The 19,850-nt window shown below is 33.0% G+C and overlaps 2 protein-coding genes across 7 annotated transcripts in view; both read right to left on the reverse strand.

Annotated features, from left to right (window-relative positions):
• Positions 1 to 19,850, reverse strand: part of LOC145714947 (eukaryotic translation initiation factor 1A, X-chromosomal) — a 795,969-nt gene that overhangs the window by 33,112 nt on the left and 743,007 nt on the right. The window lies entirely within an intron of this gene.
• On the reverse strand, positions 1,789 to 14,401 carry LOC145715069 (RNA-binding motif protein, X chromosome-like). 5 transcript variants are annotated; one of them, XM_081794650.1, is made up of 9 exons: positions 14,294 to 14,401; positions 12,950 to 13,068; positions 12,383 to 12,489; positions 10,140 to 10,359; positions 8,366 to 8,518; positions 5,113 to 5,227; positions 3,885 to 4,010; positions 3,722 to 3,810; positions 1,789 to 2,966 (listed from the first exon to the last, which is right to left on the reverse strand). In XM_081794650.1, exons 2-9 carry the CDS (start codon positions 13,056 to 13,058, stop codon positions 2,662 to 2,664), a joined length of 1,224 nt encoding a protein of 407 aa, XP_081650776.1. In that variant the 5' UTR covers positions 13,059 to 13,068; positions 14,294 to 14,401; the 3' UTR covers positions 1,789 to 2,661. The 5 variants fall into 5 exon arrangements, with proteins under 5 accessions (XP_081650776.1, XP_081650778.1, XP_081650777.1 ...); XM_081794652.1 differs by having other exon boundaries at positions 10,185 to 10,359; positions 12,950 to 13,085; positions 14,294 to 14,385; XM_081794651.1 differs by having other exon boundaries at positions 12,950 to 13,062; positions 14,294 to 14,382.

The raw sequence follows: 19,850 nt of genomic DNA on the forward strand, positions 1-19,850 counted from the left end.
AGGAAAACATGGGACTCAGTAGGCAGAGAAGGAAAGGTTAGGACCTGAGGTCCCTGGGTGGGGAAAAACATACCAAAACAATTTTGGGAGTGTCTGACCAAAGCAAATCCCTTTGGGTATAAGGTTCCTCTAAGAATGTTACAGACACCACCAACTCCCTCTCCCATTCCCCTCAGGAATTTAAAAATCAAAATACGTATCTAAAAAAAACCAATCTTTCATAAAACTTGTGTTACACGATGCACATTATGACTATAGTCTGATCTCTAATGCAATGGAGTCGAGCCAATCAGGAATGGACAAGCCAGAACCTAGAACTATCCAGCAAGGGCAGAGCCTGAGAAGGAAGGAGCGGCAGGCAAAAGGGGTGCTGACCAGAACCTTAAAAATGGACCATTTCCTATATTCACAGGTATTCATATTCAAATGCCCCCTCTCTGCAAAGGCAGCTTTCCTTCTATTCTTTCCTTCTACTTTGTTAATATTCTAATAAAATCTTTCCTGCTGCTCATTTTGTGTTCACCTCTTCATTATTCAAAGCAATCAGTGAATTCCAGGATTAAGGTAAAAAAAAATCCTGCATTTGCAAAAGCAAATGTGAAATCTTTTACTTTTCTGTTTCATTTTCATATATCTTAGAGTTAGTAGTATTATATAGCAATCCAGGCCTTCCTAAAGAAGGAAGAAAGATCTCAGAGACACAATCTAACCTTACGCCTTAAGGAGCTGGAAAAAGAACAGCAAACAAAACCCAAAACCAGCAGAAGACAGGAAATAATAAAGATTAGAGCAGAAATTAATGCTATTGAAAACAAAACAAAACAAAACAGTAGAACAGATCAATGAAACCAGAAGCTGGTTCTTTTAAAGAATTAACAAAATTAAGCCACTAGCCAGTTTGATCAAAAAGAAAAAGGAAAGGACCCAACTAAATAAAATCAAGAATAAAAGAGGAGAGATCACAACTTGTAACACAGAAGAAATACAAACAATAAGAGAATATAAGGAGCAATTATATGCCAATACAATGGGCAATCTGGAAGAAATGGACAAATTCCTAGAAACATATACACTACCAAAACTGTAAGAGGAAGAAAAGGAAAATTTGAACAGCCCCATAACCAGTAAGGAAATCAAATTAGTAATCAAAACTCTGCCAAAAAAACAAGAGTCCAGGGCCAGACAGCTTTCCGGGGGAATTCCAGCAAACATTTATGGAAGAGTTAACACCTATTCTCTTGAAGCTGTTCCAAAAAACAGGAATGGAAGGAAAACTTCCAAACTCTATGAAGCTGTCATTACCTTGATTCCAACACCAGACAGAGACCACACTATAAAGGAGGACTACAGACCAATTTCCCTGATGAACAGGGATGCAAAAATTCTCAACAAGATATTAGCTAACCGGATCCAACAATACATTAAAAAAAAAATTATTCACCACCACCAAGCAGGGCTGATTCAACATCTGCAAAACAATTAACATGATTCATCACATCAATAAAAGAAAGGACAAGAACCATAAGATCCTCTCAATAGATGCAGAGAAAGCATTTGACAAAATTCACATCATCTTAACTCTCTGTAACGTTAACTGGTTCAGTTTTGACACAGGTGGAAAACTGATTTTATGACCATTGTTCCCACTCTGGTCATCTGCTTTAATCTGGGAAAGGAAATGGATACTTAATTATAGATTTCCAGTATTTTTGTTTCCTCCTGTATCTAATTTTTCTTTCAACTTATACCATTCCTTTGGAATAATAAAGTATACGTAAGATTTTAAAGTAATGAAGCAAACATTCTTTTGTAATCCATTTCTCAAACTGTTTTACACATTTAAACTTGCAAACAATATATAAATGGCTTAGTATGCCCACGTGGAAAACAGGCACAGCTTGCTGTGGAGAAAAGAACATGCCACTTTATATTATATGCATTTATATTCATTCAGACACAAAAAGAAAATTAGGCGAACAATGCAATTTACCTTCCATACACATTTGCTTTCTCATTTTTTTAAGTCAACAGTAAAACCACATAGGAAATAACCATTTAGTGGAAATGTTTACTCTGAAATTCTTAATACAGACAATTACATTTAAACAACTTCTCTAGTTTACATCAATTAACATTAACAATTATGAAACTACTTTGAAAAATGCTTTTCATCTTATCCAAAAAAATCATGGAAGGAAAAGTTAATGTATGCCTCTCCCCAAAAGTAACATTTTTTTTTCTTTCAGAGTACAGATTTTGTATGCATTTATATTGTATGCATTTATTTCCAACACAAAGGAAATTTTCAGGCAAACAGTGCAATTCACCTTTCAAACAAATTTGCTTTCACATTTTTTATAGCTAAATAGTAAAATAATAAAGGAAATACCATTTTATGGAAACTTATGCTAAAAGTTTTAACAATACAGACACTATTTTCAAATAACTTCTGTAATATTCCTCAATTAACACTAATTATTATGAAATTACTTTGAATGTTTTTTTCTTACCAAAAATGCATGGAGGGCAAATAAAAGTGTGCCTGCCCCCACAAGGGTAACATTTTTCTTTTATTAACCAATGCAATAAAGCAGAAAAAAGTAGCATTTAAAATTTCTCTTTGCAAAAACAAACAAAGAAAAACTGGCACACAACTTATTTTTAGTATTTGCTATGGCCTCCTCTTTCAGATCGGTTTCCCCCATGACCACCTCTGGAACCCCCATAACTTGAGCTACCATATGATTCACGAAGAGCAGGGTACACCCTATCCATGGAAGGTGGAAACCCTCGTTCCTGTCTGCCACCATGCTCACGACCACTTAAATAGACATCATTCCGGCTGCTTGAGTAACTTTCTCTACTTCCACCGTATCCATCACGTGTGCAGCTACAACCATCATAGCGACTGCTTCCACTGTAAGTCAGAGGAGGTCCTCGTGCTGGTGGTGCACCACGGGAGCTACCTGCAAAGTCAATGACCAAGTAAAAACAACTAACTACATGACAATTTTGGAGAGTATCATTGCACTGTGATTCTAGTTCAAGTACTAAATATTTGGAAGAGATAGGTTTTTATCTGCCTCTGCTGAGAAAATATTATGCTGCACTAATCAAGGTATTTTAAACTTAAAAAGAAGTATAAATGTAGTATTTTTCAGGTTAAACAGGTTACTTGAAGTAAATGTTCTATCAGTTTCTGAAAGAGGACTGAAATCCTGATCTTCATGCTGTTCTTATGCTTTCTACTGTTGAACACTGTCCCTTTCTTGTTATTTAATGTGTATTTATTTTGTGATACAGTATGTGCATGCAGGGGAGAGAGAGAGTGGCAAAGGTTGAGAGAAAATCCTAAGTAGGCTCCATACTGTCCGTGCAGTGCCCTACCCTGAACTCAAACCCATGCTGTGAACCATGAGATCATAACCTGAACTAAAATCAAGAGTTAGATATTTAGCCCACAAAGCCAACCCAACCAAGCGCTCCTCCCTTCCTTGTATTTAAGTATTTTTTCTCTAATTAGGGATAAGAGGGGACTGTCAGTTTAGCCACAAAGGCATTGTTAGTTTAAATGTACTATTAAAGTAATTCAAGGATCTTCAAACTAATCAGAATATCATTCTATAGTTTTCCCTTTGTGGAATTAGATGTAACAATATACATACCAATCTTGCCTGTTAAATCTAATTCTATGATTTATCAGGAAAAACTGGACTCGTACCGTAACTCTCGTATGATTCTCTGTAAGAGCCTCCACTTGAATGTTCAGAATAATCTCTCTCACGACCTCCACCATAGCTATCACGATCACTAAATAAAAAAATATTAATGTAAGAATTAAGACTTTCAAGCAGCTATTTGATAAAAATGAAAACTTTCAGTACCTATATCCTCTAGAGTAATGTTCATCCCGAGAACTTGAATGGTCATAGTAACGGTATGCATAGTTTCTAGGTGATGGAGAATAATCCTTGGTGTCCCGGGAACTTGGATAATCTCTGCTCGAATAACTTAAATAAACAAGTAAATTGTTAAAATGTAATTCCTAATTCCCAGAATATATTTTAAAACTCTGACCAAAAAAAAAAAAAAAAAAAAAAGAAAACAACTTTTTTCAATGGGCACCCTTGAATACACTTATTTTCCAAAGATGATACACACATGGCCAACAAGCACATGAAAAGATGCTCAGTTGATCATTAGCTAATAAAATACAAATCAAAATACTACCTCACACCTAGTAAGTTGGCTATAATAGCTTAAAAAATGGAAAATATCAACTTAGTATCAAGTTAGTAGTATCTTAGGATCAAGTTAGTAATGCTGAGAAATTCAAATTTGTACTTCGATGACAGAACTGCAAAGTAAGTACAATCCATGTGGGAAAAGTTAGTTCCTTAGAAAATTAAACAGAATTACTACACAACCATGAATTTCCACCCCTAAGTATACACCCAAAAGAACTGAAAACAGGTACTGAAATACTATCAATGTTCAAAAATGTACTCTGATGATAGTAACCCAGATTATATTTATTATATGCACAACGGAATATTATAAGCCATTAAAATAACCAGAAGGATTCATACTACAATACAGAGGAATACGGAGAACACTTATGCTAGAGGAAAGAAGCCATATGGTCTCATTCCATTAGTATGATATATCCAGAATAGGTAAATCAACAGAGACAGAATCAGATGGGTGTTTGTCAGGCTCTAGGGAAGGGTGCAGGCAACCCTTAATGTTACAGGGTTTTACTGTAGGATGATGAAATATTTTGTAAGTAGGTAAAGTGTGGTGATTATAGAACGCTGTAAATGTACTAAATATTTCTAAATTGTTAACTCAAAAATACTTAGCTTTATGTTAGAACTTCAACAACAAAAAATGCATTGACAATTTATATACTTTGTTTTCCCTTATGTATCTTTTTAAAAAGTTAATTTTTGCAAAAGACAGAGCACACATTAGTGTGACAGAACCTCAAACACACTCAGAGCAGAGCCCAATGTGGGGTTTGATCTCACAACTCTGAAGTTATGATCTGAGTTGAAATCAGGAGTAGTATGCTTAACCTACTATTGAGTCACCCAGGGACCCCCCCTTTACCTATCTTTAGTATTGTAACCATCATCTCTTGGTGACATATAGTCATCTCTCCGGGAAGAGACCGGCTCTCTGCGCGAAGGACCTCCATAGTTTTCTCTTCCATGGGACAATGGACCTTTAATTTAAAGATTCTGAAGTAAGTGTCTCAGTAACTTTTATGATATCAAAACACGGATTTCTTTCCACAATTCTTACAGGTTTCTCCTTTAGGATATTTATGTTCATTTTTTGTCTGCATCTTTACATATATTTCTTGAATGTTTTATCTTCTGATATCTTCCACTCCATACATAAATTTTGCATAATCTTTAAATTACCATCAACTGCTAAAAAAAAGTTCTAAATATAAGCAACTTTGTAGCTACTTCCACATATTCAGTGATTAAATCTGCCTATTTTCCTCTGGCAGCTTTTCTCCCCTATTTGCTATGGTCTTACTTAATCTATCTCTTGTTTAGGTTACCTGAAAGTCTATTAATCATTATTTTTACTCTCAGTGTTCAATATACTCTCCATTATAAGATCCCATTACAACCGAACTATTCTTTTTGTATTCAAACCTTGTTACTGCAGTCCTAGTTAAATGTTCTGATGGCTGTTCAAAAACACAGTATTTATAAGGATAAGTTATTTTAATTTATTTTCAAACTCCATCTACACGCTTTCCTTAGTCTTTTAATGCTATTTTTAGCCACTATTTTAGGTCTCAAGATACTCCGTGTTTTCTTATCTTTTTTTTTTTTTCAACGTTTTTTATTTATTTTTGGGACAGAGAGAGACAGAGCATGAACGGGGGAGGGGCAGAGAGAGAGGGAGACACAGAATCGGAAACAGGCTCCAAGCCATCAGCCCAGAGCCTGATGCGGGGCTCGAACTCACGGACAGCGAGATCGTGACCTGGCTGAAGTCGGACGCTTAACCGACTGCGCCACCCAGGCGCCCCTTCTTATCTTTTACCTGTGTATATATACTAACACTGCCAAGAATACTTGTTCAGTGTCCCAAGTATTAACACAGCAAAGGCATTAAGTAACTTTAATGTATTAAATAATTATCCTATTATTCATCAGTTTCCTAGATTGTCTTTTCTGTAGCCAGCTCACTGCATAATTAAGGTTCAATTTAAAACTCTCCATTTCTTTTATATATCATTTCCTTTATTTATTTCATCTCTTCATTCCATTAAAAGAATCGTGCCTTCTCCTGCTTTAAGAATCATTTTCTATTTACAACCCCCAACTGCAAATTTCTAGTACCTGCATATGTAATATACCCTGCTTCCTCTATGATTTTGCTAATTTACAATGATGTTTTTCTTTAAATTCCTAAATGTTCGTGGTATCACCTAAACATTTTCCATGGCTTTCTATATTCCACTATCCCTTCAAAGCCAGTATTTCTTACAATGTTTAAACCCAAGATTCACATGCAATGAAATCATTCAGTGATTAAAACTGCTCTAGCTAGAAGAAATTTCACGCCCCTTACTTCTTTTTACATTCATAGGAATTGCTAATGAATATTAACAGCACAAAGAACAGGTGTAAAACCTTCAAACTTCTCACTGACTGAAGTATGTATGTATCTTCTTTCAGCTAGAGAAATGATTGACTGCCAATTCATCCCACTCACACCAACAGTAGTATCATATCATAGTGTATTACATTTCAAACTCTTTACATACACAATATTTTCTAATTTACCACACCAACTGGTAGATAGCTTGGTCTTTTTAATGATGGCAATACTGATTTCTAGTGTTTCATTAGCAATACTTTTTAGGGGCTAATTTGAAAGTACTGTACATTTTTCAAAATAAGAAAACTTTCTCCCATAAATATTCTCTTCACATATTAATTCTTATGATTAGTTCCTAGAATTCAACCTTCATTTATTTATTTTTTGGCTCAGTATTTAATTCTTTCATTGGAAATGTGTAGGCTTCTTGTGTATTTTGTCAACAGCAAAATACACTTAATTACAGCAAATTACACTTGACGTTCCACCAGATCCTCAGAAGGGTAAATATGATAATGGCAATTTCTATATAACAAGGTTTAAATAGCAATACTAAATTAAGAGAACTAAAGTTTTCAGATTTCTCTCAATTAAAAGATGGTATTTATTTCTTCACTCAAAAGTTTTCTATGCCCTCTTGCTTCCTTTTCTGTTCAATCCAAAATCTTACACCTACTTGTCAAAATTATGTTAGTGTATTTGATGATACTCATCTCTTGCTTTAATTTGTCTTAAGTAATTTGAAATTCCCTAAGGACTACTACCTAAGAATTTAAAACATGAGCTCTCCACCAATCTTAATGTCTTCCATGTATTTTATAACTGAGGTCTCCACCAGTCTTAATGTCTTCTATATACTTCATGCCTAAGTGCACTTCATATTCCCCCAACTTAAAATGTCAGTCTCCTTTAAGTCTATCAAGCCTTAATTTTTTAAATTAAATAACTATCCATGTGTACAGTATCTTCCCAGCTAATTTCTAAATTTATTAAGGATGAAATACTTATATAACATATTTCCTTCCCAGTGAGAGAATTCTTGGTAGCAGAAAATGTATCTTCTATGTACTTACATATTTCTTCGTATACTCACAGAACAAAAACAATGATTTACACATAAGCTTATGATTTTAATACTGAGCTTTCTGGTAACTTTTACATTGGGGCATTACTAGCACAGATCCTTTTGAAGAACTCACACTGAGGTTAAGTGTGTATCCACCACCACCCACATTTCAAGCAAAAATTGTATAGCAGAACACCATTATGGTCCAAACTCAGAAAGAAAAAAAGAAGTATTGTTTTGTTTATAACTCGTAGTTATTGTTTGTAACTAATATAAACCAGGTGATCAAAATACATAGCCAAACTATGCTATACATGAAAATATTCTCTCATGGGACATTTTCATGAAAATATTGACCTTGAATCCATGTGAAAAAAGAAGCCTGCTAATCAAAGCATGCTCACAAGAACTGTAAGAAAAATGAAGAGTTCCATAGCAAACATGGACCTTAAAGGCAAAATTTCCCCCACTGGTGTTTGCTAATTATCTACTGCATCTACAGTTAGAACCTGAACAATTAGTTCCTCACCAAAAATAGGTTATGATCACTAAATAAGCCCCATATGTTTCCTCACATTCCACTGTGCTTCTTGAAATTTAAACACTCAGTTGAAAATAAGTGATTTTCATTTATAAGAAACTATTGCCTTTTTAATTTATAGAATTTACCTCTTCCTCCAATCCCTCTATTGCTACGCCCTGGGGCAGAAGGAGCAGATTTTTTTGGAGGAGGACCTCCACTTCTTGAAGATGAACCTCTTTTAACTGGAAAGGGTCCCCTGGAAGAACTCATGTTGAGATTAACAGTATATTCACGATCATCTGTATTTAAATGAAATCTTTTTAGTAAGTAGAATTTTTAATGATCAAGTTTCAATTATTGTTTAAAAATCTTTACTACACAATATTATTGTTTTAGGCATTCATCTTGTATAAACTAAAAGTGTTTCCTAGTAAGACATAAATAGAGTTCAAAGACTTCTTATGAAAATCAACTTGGAAAACCCAGAAAAATTTAAGAAGCATTTTATATTCATATGAAAGAGACACACATTTGGGGAAAACTGAAAGAGTGGAGAAAAATGGTAAGTAATTGCTCTATTATCCTGGTGTCAAGAAAGCTTTTGAAAAATAGAACACATAGGCATAAATAAAGTTATTTTAAAAAATGAAAAGGGGAATATATTTTAAAAATGAAGTATCTTGAGAGTAAATTAACATACTATTCTTAAAGTTCACTTACAAAATAACAGCAATTTTACATCAATGAAAAAAACTATGTTCTGTTCAATTTTAATAGTTTAAGATATACATATTAAATCATCAAAAATCATTTGTTTATCTTTTCAACTAGAAAAAGTCCCCAGTATTGTTATAGGTAAGAAAAATATGAATTTTTGAAACATGGCAAAAATACTAAAATTTTCTCATGATCAATTTAGTGTGTTTTAAATGGGTCAAACCTTGCAATTCCACTTTAGGAGCCATTTCCTAAAAATCACACTTAATTATGAAAAATGGAAGCCCAATGTTTGATTTGAAGACTGGTTAATAGAAGAAATAAAGTTTATGTGGTACATGAAGTGACTCCCTTTCATAATGAATAAAAAAGATTTCTCTGAAAAGTTCATAAATACCATTTTCAGTAACTCATTATCCCTCCCACACACGATAAAGGTACATACTATTTGTGAAGCAGCAGCTTTTAAATTTCTTTCTGAATAAACCCATCTTCAAAAATCTAAAAAAAGCTCTATATTATTTCCTATATTTTCCCAAATCCAAGTTGTTTTTTCTACAAAAAACCAAGGAAGAAAACCCTTCTTTCAAAATGAAGAGATTTGCATAGATGTTTGCACATGCACACATGGAAAACAATACTGCAAGGTTAATCCTGAAATATGAAGTATTATGCATGAAACATGTATTTTGAGTGATTTTATTTTCTCTTGCGTATTTGTAAAGATTCCCCAATATTTTTGTGATGCAATGAAATAACTTCCACAATAAAGAAAAGATGGATTTTCAAATATAAGCCAACAATTTTTTTTATCTAAGCTCTATGGCCAACATGGGGCTCAACCTCACAGCCCCAAGATTAAAAGTCCCATGCTCTACAAACAGAGCCAGCCAGTCACTGTTATGAACAACCAATCTTAACTTCTATAAAAACATACAATCAATAAAAATGAGTACTGAGGAAAAATTGTTGATTTGACTAGAAATAATTGGTAATACTGCTAAAACAAACTAAATTTAGTTTGGTATCTATCCCATTTCACTGCAAGATTATTTTTTGCACATTACCTATTTCAATCATTTTTTAAAACTATAAACCCTTAGCATTTATTACTAATGTTAATTCTTCATCTAACGAATCTAACAGTTCATCCATCTCATAAAAGATGTAAATAAAAACTGAATTCCATACATTCAAACTTACTGTTTTCCAGTTCTATGGTTGCATCCTTGTATTTTAAAACATTACCCAAGTGTCCTCCACGTGAGGGACGCACTCTCACTCCCCCACTTCCTCCTCTTCCACATCTTGCACTTCTTGAGTGGCCTCTGCTTCTTGGAGGAGGTGGTGGTTTCTGTCTACCACCACTTTCAAAAGATGGTTTGTTGGCTTGCTCTACTTTAATTGCTTTTCCATCCAACGACTAAAAAGATTAAGTATAATAACCATAACATTAAACCAATTTAAGTTTAACAAATGAACAAATTTTACAAATCCAGTAACTACTGAAACTAAAATCAACTTAAAGATCAATGGGTTTTGTTCCCCAAAAGCATGTATTTTATTGACCAGTCTCTTCACTTGCCAAATATGAGACATTTGACAAATAACTTCCCTCCATGAAGCCATTCAATACACAAGTACATATATATTTTTTAAAACTCTTGGCATTTCATCCAGTATTTAAAAATTAATAGCTCTCACATTTCATGAAAATACACATTTTCTACCATATAGCTCATTTCATTTTTATTATTTCTACCATTTAAATTTTCCAGTGTCCCAAAGAGATGTAAAACAATTGCGTATGTCACTTAGAAAACAAGTTACTAGTGTTTATTCAAAATGACTATTTATATTCTATATTTCTGTTATTTGTTGTTAAAAATGAACATTTGCCAATACAGTGTAGCTATATTTACTTACCTAATAGTTTCCTTTACTTTTCTTTAACAGTACACTTATTTGGTCTTTAATATGTTTTGTCATACCCAGTTCTTAACTCAGTTTTGTTTTAATTATGTCCCTAAAACACACCGTTTTAATGTAGTACTTCATACTCTCCTTTTTCAGGACTACTTAAATTTTGTAAACTCTCAGAAATTTCAGAATGGTTTACCTTTTACACAGACCCAAACTATTTTTAAAAACGTAATTTTTAATAATTGTTCCACACAGAGAAGCCTGGGTATCTCTGTCAGTTAAGCACCCAACTCTCTGCACCTCCCCAATTCTCTCAAAATAAACATTAAAAAAATGACTGTTGCACATAAAATATTCTGGTATTTTATATTGTTTTTCAAAAAGAATCTTAGGTCCTAAATTCCTACTGAGACTTCATTGGGCCCTAGCCCATCTAAACAGCCACAACTAGCAATTCCACCTTACGGACTCCATTGCTGTTTCTAGGTCCAAAATATTTTCCACAATTTATGCAGGGCTGCTTCCTTCACAAAATGCAGGATTCAGCTAACATCTGTTTATCTTCATGTCAACTCATTGTCAACTCCCCCTGCAAGCACTAACTAAATTACCTATTTTTTCTAATGTTTTTGTGTACAAGAAAATAATTATATTTACACTTTATTTTTATTTATACATTTCCTATCTTTTAACTTGGTATACAAAAAAATATATTATCTTATTTATAACCATTAGTTGCATTATCAATGGCTGGGACTCAATAAAATGCCTGGTGAATGAAAGAATTTAAGAATAACTTCCATACAAACCCCATGTTCTTATGCTTAAAAACCAGATATCAAAGTAATGATTATAAAATATTCTAAGTAAGTTTCATTTACCTCTGTACACAATACAAAATCCTTGGCCAAATACAATTCCTACAATGCAGGCAAACATAAACTATCAAAGTAGCCATTTTACAAAAATCACTGAGTATAGAATAAAAACATACTAAGAAAAGAAGAGCAATATTAGATATGGGTTAAGAGTGAATTATTTTTATAACCACTTTACTAGTTTACTCATAACTGTCTTAAAGACATCATCATCTAATTTGACTGTAAAGATCCTGCTCAACTATTAATTTTTAAGGATTATTTTCCCAAGTAATAGGAATTAATCTTCTGCACTCCTCTTTCTAGGCTTTTATGGTATAGAAATCTTCCATGAATTTCAATAGCTTTTTTATGAAGAGGAACATATTTCTACTGTAATTTTGTTTATGTAGGTTTGTTTTACAGTTTTAAGTTTTATTCTTACACTGCATTACTAGTTTGGAAATAGGTTCACAGATATTGCTCAAGCTTATATTCATGTCATTTTTTCCAACCACTCTGCAGGACTTATAGGACAAAAAGGAAGAATGACAATAATTTTGTCCTATGTGTAATTATGCCACCTTTTAAAAATTAGGAAAACAGAATCTAGAAATATTATTCAATGAAGAACAGAGCTAGAAAATTATCAAAGAAGTGTTTTACCTTTCCATTCATATCTTTGGCAGCATCCTTAGCATCAGCAGGGCTCTCAAAAGTGATAAAAGCAAAGCCTCTGGACTTATTTGTTTCCCGATCCTTCATCAAAATAACTGTAATGCATATAAAACTTTTAAATTTAATGTTACATAAAATTTTTCTTACTCTTTTCAAAGCTACTAATCAACACTTTGACAATTTTTGTTACGTCTTCTTTTAATTTAATTAATGTTCTGGATGTAATAGTTAACCACCTTCAGAAAGTTATGTTAAAAACTTTCCATTTAAATCATTATGATTAATCTAAAAAGCAACAGTGAAGAACTCTACAGTTAGCCTATCATCACATTTCAATGCTAAACTTATTACTGTTCCTTGTTTTCCATTCTCAATAGTAAGAGCCTCTTAAATGTCTCTTACTTTGTTCACTGTTCTAAGTACTTTCCCAATATGAAACATAAATATAAGAAAAAGTGTTCAGATAAGCTTTAAGACAGAAAAAGAATTTTTGCATAGCTGTTCAGTTATATACATTTACTTTGAATATTTACATATGCTAGTTCTAAGAATTACCTTCCACTACGGGACCATATTTCCCAAATACAACTTCAAGAGTCTTTTCATTAGTCTCCATATTGAGGCCTCCTATAAACAGCTTCCCAGGCCGATCAGCTTCCATCATTTTGCTGTAACTAGTTAAAAACATTATCTACATATACATTACAAACAATAAATTATAACTCAAAAAGATCAAATTTGATCACACAGCGTATGAAAAATTCAAGTTACGTACCCTACCAAAGCTCTATTTTGCTTTTTACTTACAAGAAAAATGAAACTTGTGACCTAAACAGCAAAATGAACACCAACTTCAGACAAACTCTGCTTATCTACAGATATTTCATAAAAACTTATAGTGGTAAGACTACTGTAGTTCCTTTGGCTATACTATGGTTTCACTTTTTAAAAAGCAAAATGTGTCACTTTCAACAATAACAAATGTGTATCTGTATACAACAGTTAACATCTAACTTTTAAGTATACCTCAATACCTTAAACTTATTCTGGACTTCTCCCCCTGAATCTATTCTCATTTATTTTGTTTATATATCACTCTTTATTTACAGTAATTTGTTTAAGATATTTTCAGAATGCTAAGTCATAAAGTAGGGTCAGAATTAAAGCCTTCTGAAATGCAAATTAATCTGTGACTAAACATAATAAAACTTTAGCAAATACTGAAGCAATTGTGTGATTTAAATTAAACTGACTATTAAAAATTTGACAGTTCCTATCAGGTGGATCAACATTTTGACATCTGATTAGTAAATCATAAGTTTATAATCACAGCAATTAAATATTGTGCCTTTATTTTTCAGTTAACACCTCACGCGTCAGATAAACCGTTAAGAAAAAAAAGTGCACATTGATCAAAATGGCGCCCCGCCGTCCGACAAACAATGCATGACGACCCGCCTTCACATAACTGAAAAAAGCGAAGAGAAACAGCAAAGGTTGTACACAAGGCCATTAAAAAGGGCTGTTTTGCCGAAGTAAATGGGTCCGTACATCTCGTCCTAACCCCAATATCCCTTCGTTTTTAACCCATACAGATAGTTCACGGACAAAATCCGGGAACTTCACGGACTTTCCACCGCGGCCCCAGGAACACATTGCCAAGAGGAACAAAAGCAAGACTACCTTCCAGTAAATACTTTGAAACCTAACTCCTCTAAATGTTCTATGTACACATATATTTACACTTAATTTATCAATTAAGACTTACTGAAAAACCTGACAGAAAAAACAAAGTTGGAATTACCACAGTTTATCAATTTACATGAAAAGATATTGCTATGGGCTATTTTTCCTGAGGTATAAAACCACCCATTGTTCCTAAAATCCCGAAATCCTTACCTTTTCAGCTCCTATTTTCCACAACCACAGTTTAACCCGCTACCTCAGCGACCACTAGCTAAACTAACGGCTGAGAGCAACTGCGTGACCAATTTAACGAGGTGAAGGAACCCGGATGATGAGGCGCGGAGGAAGTTGGGAATGCGGAAACTTTACAAAGTGGAGGGGGAGTGAGCTGAGAAGCTCGCGAGGAAGAAGCGTGTAAGCAGGTTGAGCAACCAAATGTGTTCCGTACCTCCGCTTTATTATTTACTTTCTCCAGTTACATTAAAGTAATCCAGGTAAAGAAAGAACCAAATTTTACTATCAACTATCCAGAATTTATCATTGTCTCATGTATTGACAACACACTGTCAAAGGTCGTTAAGTTTAGTATTTTTCAGTGCGGGAAGGAAAAATAGCTAATAATGGTGACAAAAAATACAGTAACAATACAATGAAAATAGCAAAAGTATTTAAAAATCCATAGCTTCAATATCTTTGAAATACATATCTTTGAAAAACTTAATCTTCAGTTTTCTTCAGTAAGTACATGAAACTTACAAAACTATGAAAAACAACAAATCTCTGTGAAACAACTAGTCTGACATTATTCGTATGATAAGCAAAATCCCTAATAAACAATTCTATCTGGTAAAATAAATACATAGAAATGTACTATACCATTCCTGAAAAAAATACTGTTATTAGCTGTCAGACTATCCCTTTTAAGTAAAAATTATTCCTTCTATGAATTCACTTGAAAATGCAACCTAACATTAGAAAATACTCTTAAATAACCAGAATACAACTAAAACTTATTTTTTGTGATATTCTCTAAAATGTGTCCATTTGTCTACACATTTTGCATAGCTAATAATTTGCGTATATCTCAAAACTTACAGCTCTTAAAAAATAATACTGGAGTTACCATTTTCAGTGTTTACATCTCTTTTAACAAACCTATGTCTGCTAATTTTTATATTTCTCAAATTATGAAGTACTGAGAATTTCTGTATGTATAGAGAATTTAGTGATGATTATGTCTGTAGAAATCATAATTTCTCTTTCTAATATTTTTCCTTCAGGAAAATAATTCAGAAGTGAATTTATGCACCAAAGGTAAAATTATTTTTATGCACAATCTTATTTTAGAAGATTGGTTTTAAAGTGGCAGTTACCAATATGTTAGAACTGTTATTAATTCCTTCCTAACCAAAACCATTATAACTATATTCCTAGATAGATTACATTCTTACTTGAAAGACATCAATTTTAACCATAGCTGTGTCAAAATTAATTACATTTTTCTCATTTTTAATAGTTAAAACATTCCTTTTATTTTAATTTCTATCTCTTTAGACAAACTAACTTTATGATGTATTTTGTTAATGTAACAGTTATATTATAAATGACTAAATAGTATATTATTATCAATTAATAATACAAATGAAGACTCAATATATTTTCCAGTGAAAGGACACTATTGGGAAAGCAGATATAGACATAATATAATGTGTTAGGTGCCATTAAAAGCAGGAGAAAATGTTCCAATTATTTTTTAAAAAGAAATACACATAATAGTGATTGTCATTTTCTAAATAATTATCAGAATCAGACACTTAGATAAAATATTTATACATATTATATTACTCAGTTAATGTTTAAAACTCCTCCAACATCATGTCCACTTAGCAAGAGAGAAAACAGGACATTAAAACTTACTCCCAATTTCAGATATCTATTTCTAGAAAAACTGAGATTTACACCTAATGATCTGGCCCCAGATACTTTGTTATGAAAGAGAACTGGTTAAAAGCATGTAAAAGTAAAAATTTACTAAGATGTATTTAGAGAAAATTTTGCAAATTGATTGTAACTTATTAGATATACTACTTAAGGAATATTCTAGGCAGAGTAATGTTTGCAGAGTCATGGGGTTAATAAAAGTGGTATGGCAGATGACAAAAAATATATATAAAATGAGACTTGCTGGGAACAATGTACAGAAGTATGCGAAGTTGAGGGCAAAAGGAAACTTGGGGGAAAGTCATTTTGACTGGAAATAATGAATTTCTGCAAAATAGGATGCATATATTAATTAAAACAACATTATAATGTAGTCAGGCAAACTGAGAAGACTCTTAAGCTTCAAAATACAGTAGTTGTGTGAAATTGGATAAAATACATAACCTCTTAAATTTAGTCTGCAAAACTGATAATGGTATTATCAAATTGAATTACCTGTTCTGAGCACAATACCTGAAATGTAATACAGGGCTCAAAAAAAAAAAGTGTGTAAACTATATAATTACTTTTATATGAAGTAAAACCTAAAAGTAACACATTCTTTAGGGAATGGTCAACCATGTCAAAACTGTACTTTAAAAAGAATTGTGTTGTTTTGTATGTTTTGCCTAAAGTAAATCATTGCATGATTGCATAATTACATAATTTCACTAAAAACATGCTCAAGAAGGGATAGAAAAGAATGACAGTAACATCCACACACATGATTGGAGTGAAGAATAAATTAACAATATAAATATATTAAAAAGAATTATAAGAAATCTTTGGTGACTTCTTATATTAGTGCATCTCTTTTGAAAGTTAGATGACAGATGATTAAAAAAATAATTTGCCAAGAATTTTTCAAGAAGAAATAGAAATCCCAAGATAATTCATAGTGATTTTTTTAATGTTTATTTATTCAATTTGAGATAAAGAGAGAACAGGGGAGGGGCAGAGAGAGAGGGTGAGAGAGAATCCTAAGCAGGTGCTGCTGTCAGCGCACGGCCTAACTCATGACCATGAGATCATGACCTAAGCTGAAATCAAGAGTCTCATGCTTAACTGACTGAGCCATTCAGGTGCCCCTGATGTTAATCTTTTTTAGTTTTTTGAAATGTTTATTTTTGAGAGAGAGACAGAGTGTGATCAGGGCAGTGGCAGAGAAAAAGAAGGAGACAGAATCTCATGCAGGCCCACGCTGCCAGAACAAGGTCCAATGCAGGGCTTGAACTCACCAACTGTGAGGTCATTACTTGAGCCAAAACCAAGAGTTAGCTGCTCAACTGGCTGAGCCACCCAGGTGCCCTGACTCATGGTGAATTCTAAGGGATATCTGAAAAAAATTGTTAAAAGGTCACTATACCATTCATAAATGTAAATAAATACACATATATATAATTTTTGTAGTATTTCTATTTTCATAGAACTCAGATGACAAAAATTAAGTATGTCAATTCATTTTATGAACTCTAAAGATAAAAGTAGTATACAATTCAAACTATAAATTAGAAAGAAGGTCATTTACTTAATTGAAAAAATATTGCAATTATAAAATAAAAATTAAAACATAAGAATTATGTTTACTGGGTAATATAGGAAGTGATTCATTTAATTACTAATTCCATTATCTCATCTCATTATTGCCATATTACTAGGAACTACTATTCTTGTTCTCATTTTACACATTTCTTCTTATTTGAAGAAAAGAACTATAATAGCCTTTGAAATAAATGAAGAATGATTTGAGTACATAGAGATAAGTCTTCCAATATGCCTCCAGTATGACCTTAAATAATGTTAAAAAGTAACTGAAAATTATATGACTGTCACATATATACATTTAATATGTATGTGTGTATATCTACATGTGTACATTTCTATATGTGAGTTATATATGTTATGTGGAAGTATATGTATACATGTAGTTTTTATGTATACTATAAATTATATGTAATAATATACATATATTACATTTTCAGTTATAATTTTGGAGTTTGTTTAAAAAAGTCAATGTTCAAGAATGGAGAATATTCTGACAGGGCTCCCCTATTGTGTATTAAAGAGGATTATAGAGTTAGGATGAATGAAAGAATTTAGTGCACGCATAAAGAATGATAACCAGAAACACCGTATACAGTAATAAAAGAACAACTGATATGCAGTGTTCTTGAAAATATAAAGCAGAATCAATGTAGTTTGCTAGTGATTTGAAGAAATATTGTGAGTAGAGATGTTGAATTAGAGTATGTGGATAAATATAAGAAACAAAATTCAAAATACAGGAACAATGTAGGATTATCAACCTGGTGGTTTTTTAATAAATTGAAAAAAATAATTGAAGGGGGAAACTTTTAACAGACACTTACAATATTCAAACCAATAGCAATATTCAGTTCTCATTTGGATTCTATTCCAAAGAAACATTAAAATTTTTGCTATTTAAAGGAAAATTTAATTTTAATATATGTGATATTTAATGATCTTTTAGAAGTCATAGTAATATTTTTTAGGTCTTTTTCTGGTAATATGAGGACCAAATGCCTACAATTTGTCATTACTTACTATATGCACTTTGGCTTGACAGACTTTTGAAAATTTGTTTTAAAGTTTATTTTTGAGAGGAGAGAGAGAGAGAGAGAGAGAGAGAGAGAGAGAGAGAGAGAACATGACTGGGGGAGGGGCAGAAGAGAGGGAGACACAGAATCCAAAGCAGGCTCCAGGCTCTGAGCTGTCAGCACAGCTCAAAATCAAACCCCCTCAAAATCAAACCCATGAACTGAGATTATAACCTGAGCTGAAGTCGGATGTCTAACTGACTGAGTGACCAAGGCACCGTTGACTTGACGAATTTATTTAATAAGGCTTTTCTCCTTCTCACAGCTCCCTAAACTTTGTCTTGCCCTCATTTTAGTCAAGCACTAACATGCCAAAGTCAGAATGCCTACTTCTGACCTACTTCCAAACAGTCCATTATGAGAATCAGCTGCCAGTGACATTTCTTGTAAAAATGCCCCTATTTAGCTTCCTGCTCACCCTTCTGCTGGTCTTCCCATAAGTTCCTGCAAGCTGTTTTTATCCCTTCGTCTTAAACATTTCTTAAATTGTTTTAATGTTTATTTATTTTTGAGAGAGACAAAGCATGAACAGGGGAACAGAGAAGAGAGAGAAAGGGAGGGAGGCAGAGAATCTGAAGCAACCTCCAGGCTCTGAACTGTCATCACAGAGCCCGACTCAGAGCTCTAATCCATGAACCATGAGATCATGACCTGAGCTGAAGTCAGACGCTTAACTCACTGAACCACCCAGTGCCCTATCTCTTCTTAAAAAAAGATATTTTCTGCTTGATTTTGAGATACTCACAGATTCTAAGATTGGCACATTCTTCTATTCAATAATTTGTTTTAAATAAAGTCTGTCCTTATCTAAATCTCAATTTGTTTTTTTTTTTGTTTGTTTGTTTGTTTGTTTTCTGCTATTTTGCCTCAGATGAAATGTTTGTGGCCTTTTGCCATTCATCCTCTTCACAGTGCCTCCAGACTCCTTGGACCCAACTTTGAATTCATGTTTCTTAACTGAAAAGATATAAAACTTGCTCTGAGTGGAGGTCCACTCCAGTTGGAGACCTTAGATTGAGTACCAAAGACATCCAACACCATGAAGTTAATAGCTTTACCAAGAAGTTGGGACCAAGAAGATGACAGCAGCTTCCAACCACGATACCAAAACAAGCTTCGTACGTGATGGGAGCCATTTCTTCTTCCTTTCTCACCATTTGTCTTTCTTTGCT

The sequence above is a fragment of the Panthera onca genome, chromosome Y, assembly GCF_046562875.1.
Source record: "Panthera onca isolate mPanOnc1 chromosome Y, mPanOnc1 haplotype 2, whole genome shotgun sequence".
Classification (NCBI taxonomy): Eukaryota; Metazoa; Chordata; class Mammalia; order Carnivora; family Felidae; genus Panthera; species Panthera onca.

What these genes read in the sequence shown, in the direction of transcription:
- LOC145715069 (XM_081794649.1), bottom strand. Translation starts at nt 13,082, where the DNA reads ATGTTTTTAACTAGTTACAGCAAAATGATGGAAGCTGATCGGCCTGGG. An exon ending in ATATGGTCCCGTAGTGGAAG is followed by an intron (nt 12,490 to 12,949) that starts GTAATTCTTAGA and finishes TATGCATTACAG; the next exon opens with TTATTTTGATGAAGGATCGG. An exon ending in CCAAAGATATGAATGGAAAG is followed by an intron (nt 10,360 to 12,382) that starts GTAAAACACTTC and finishes TAATCTTTTTAG; the next exon opens with TCGTTGGATGGAAAAGCAAT.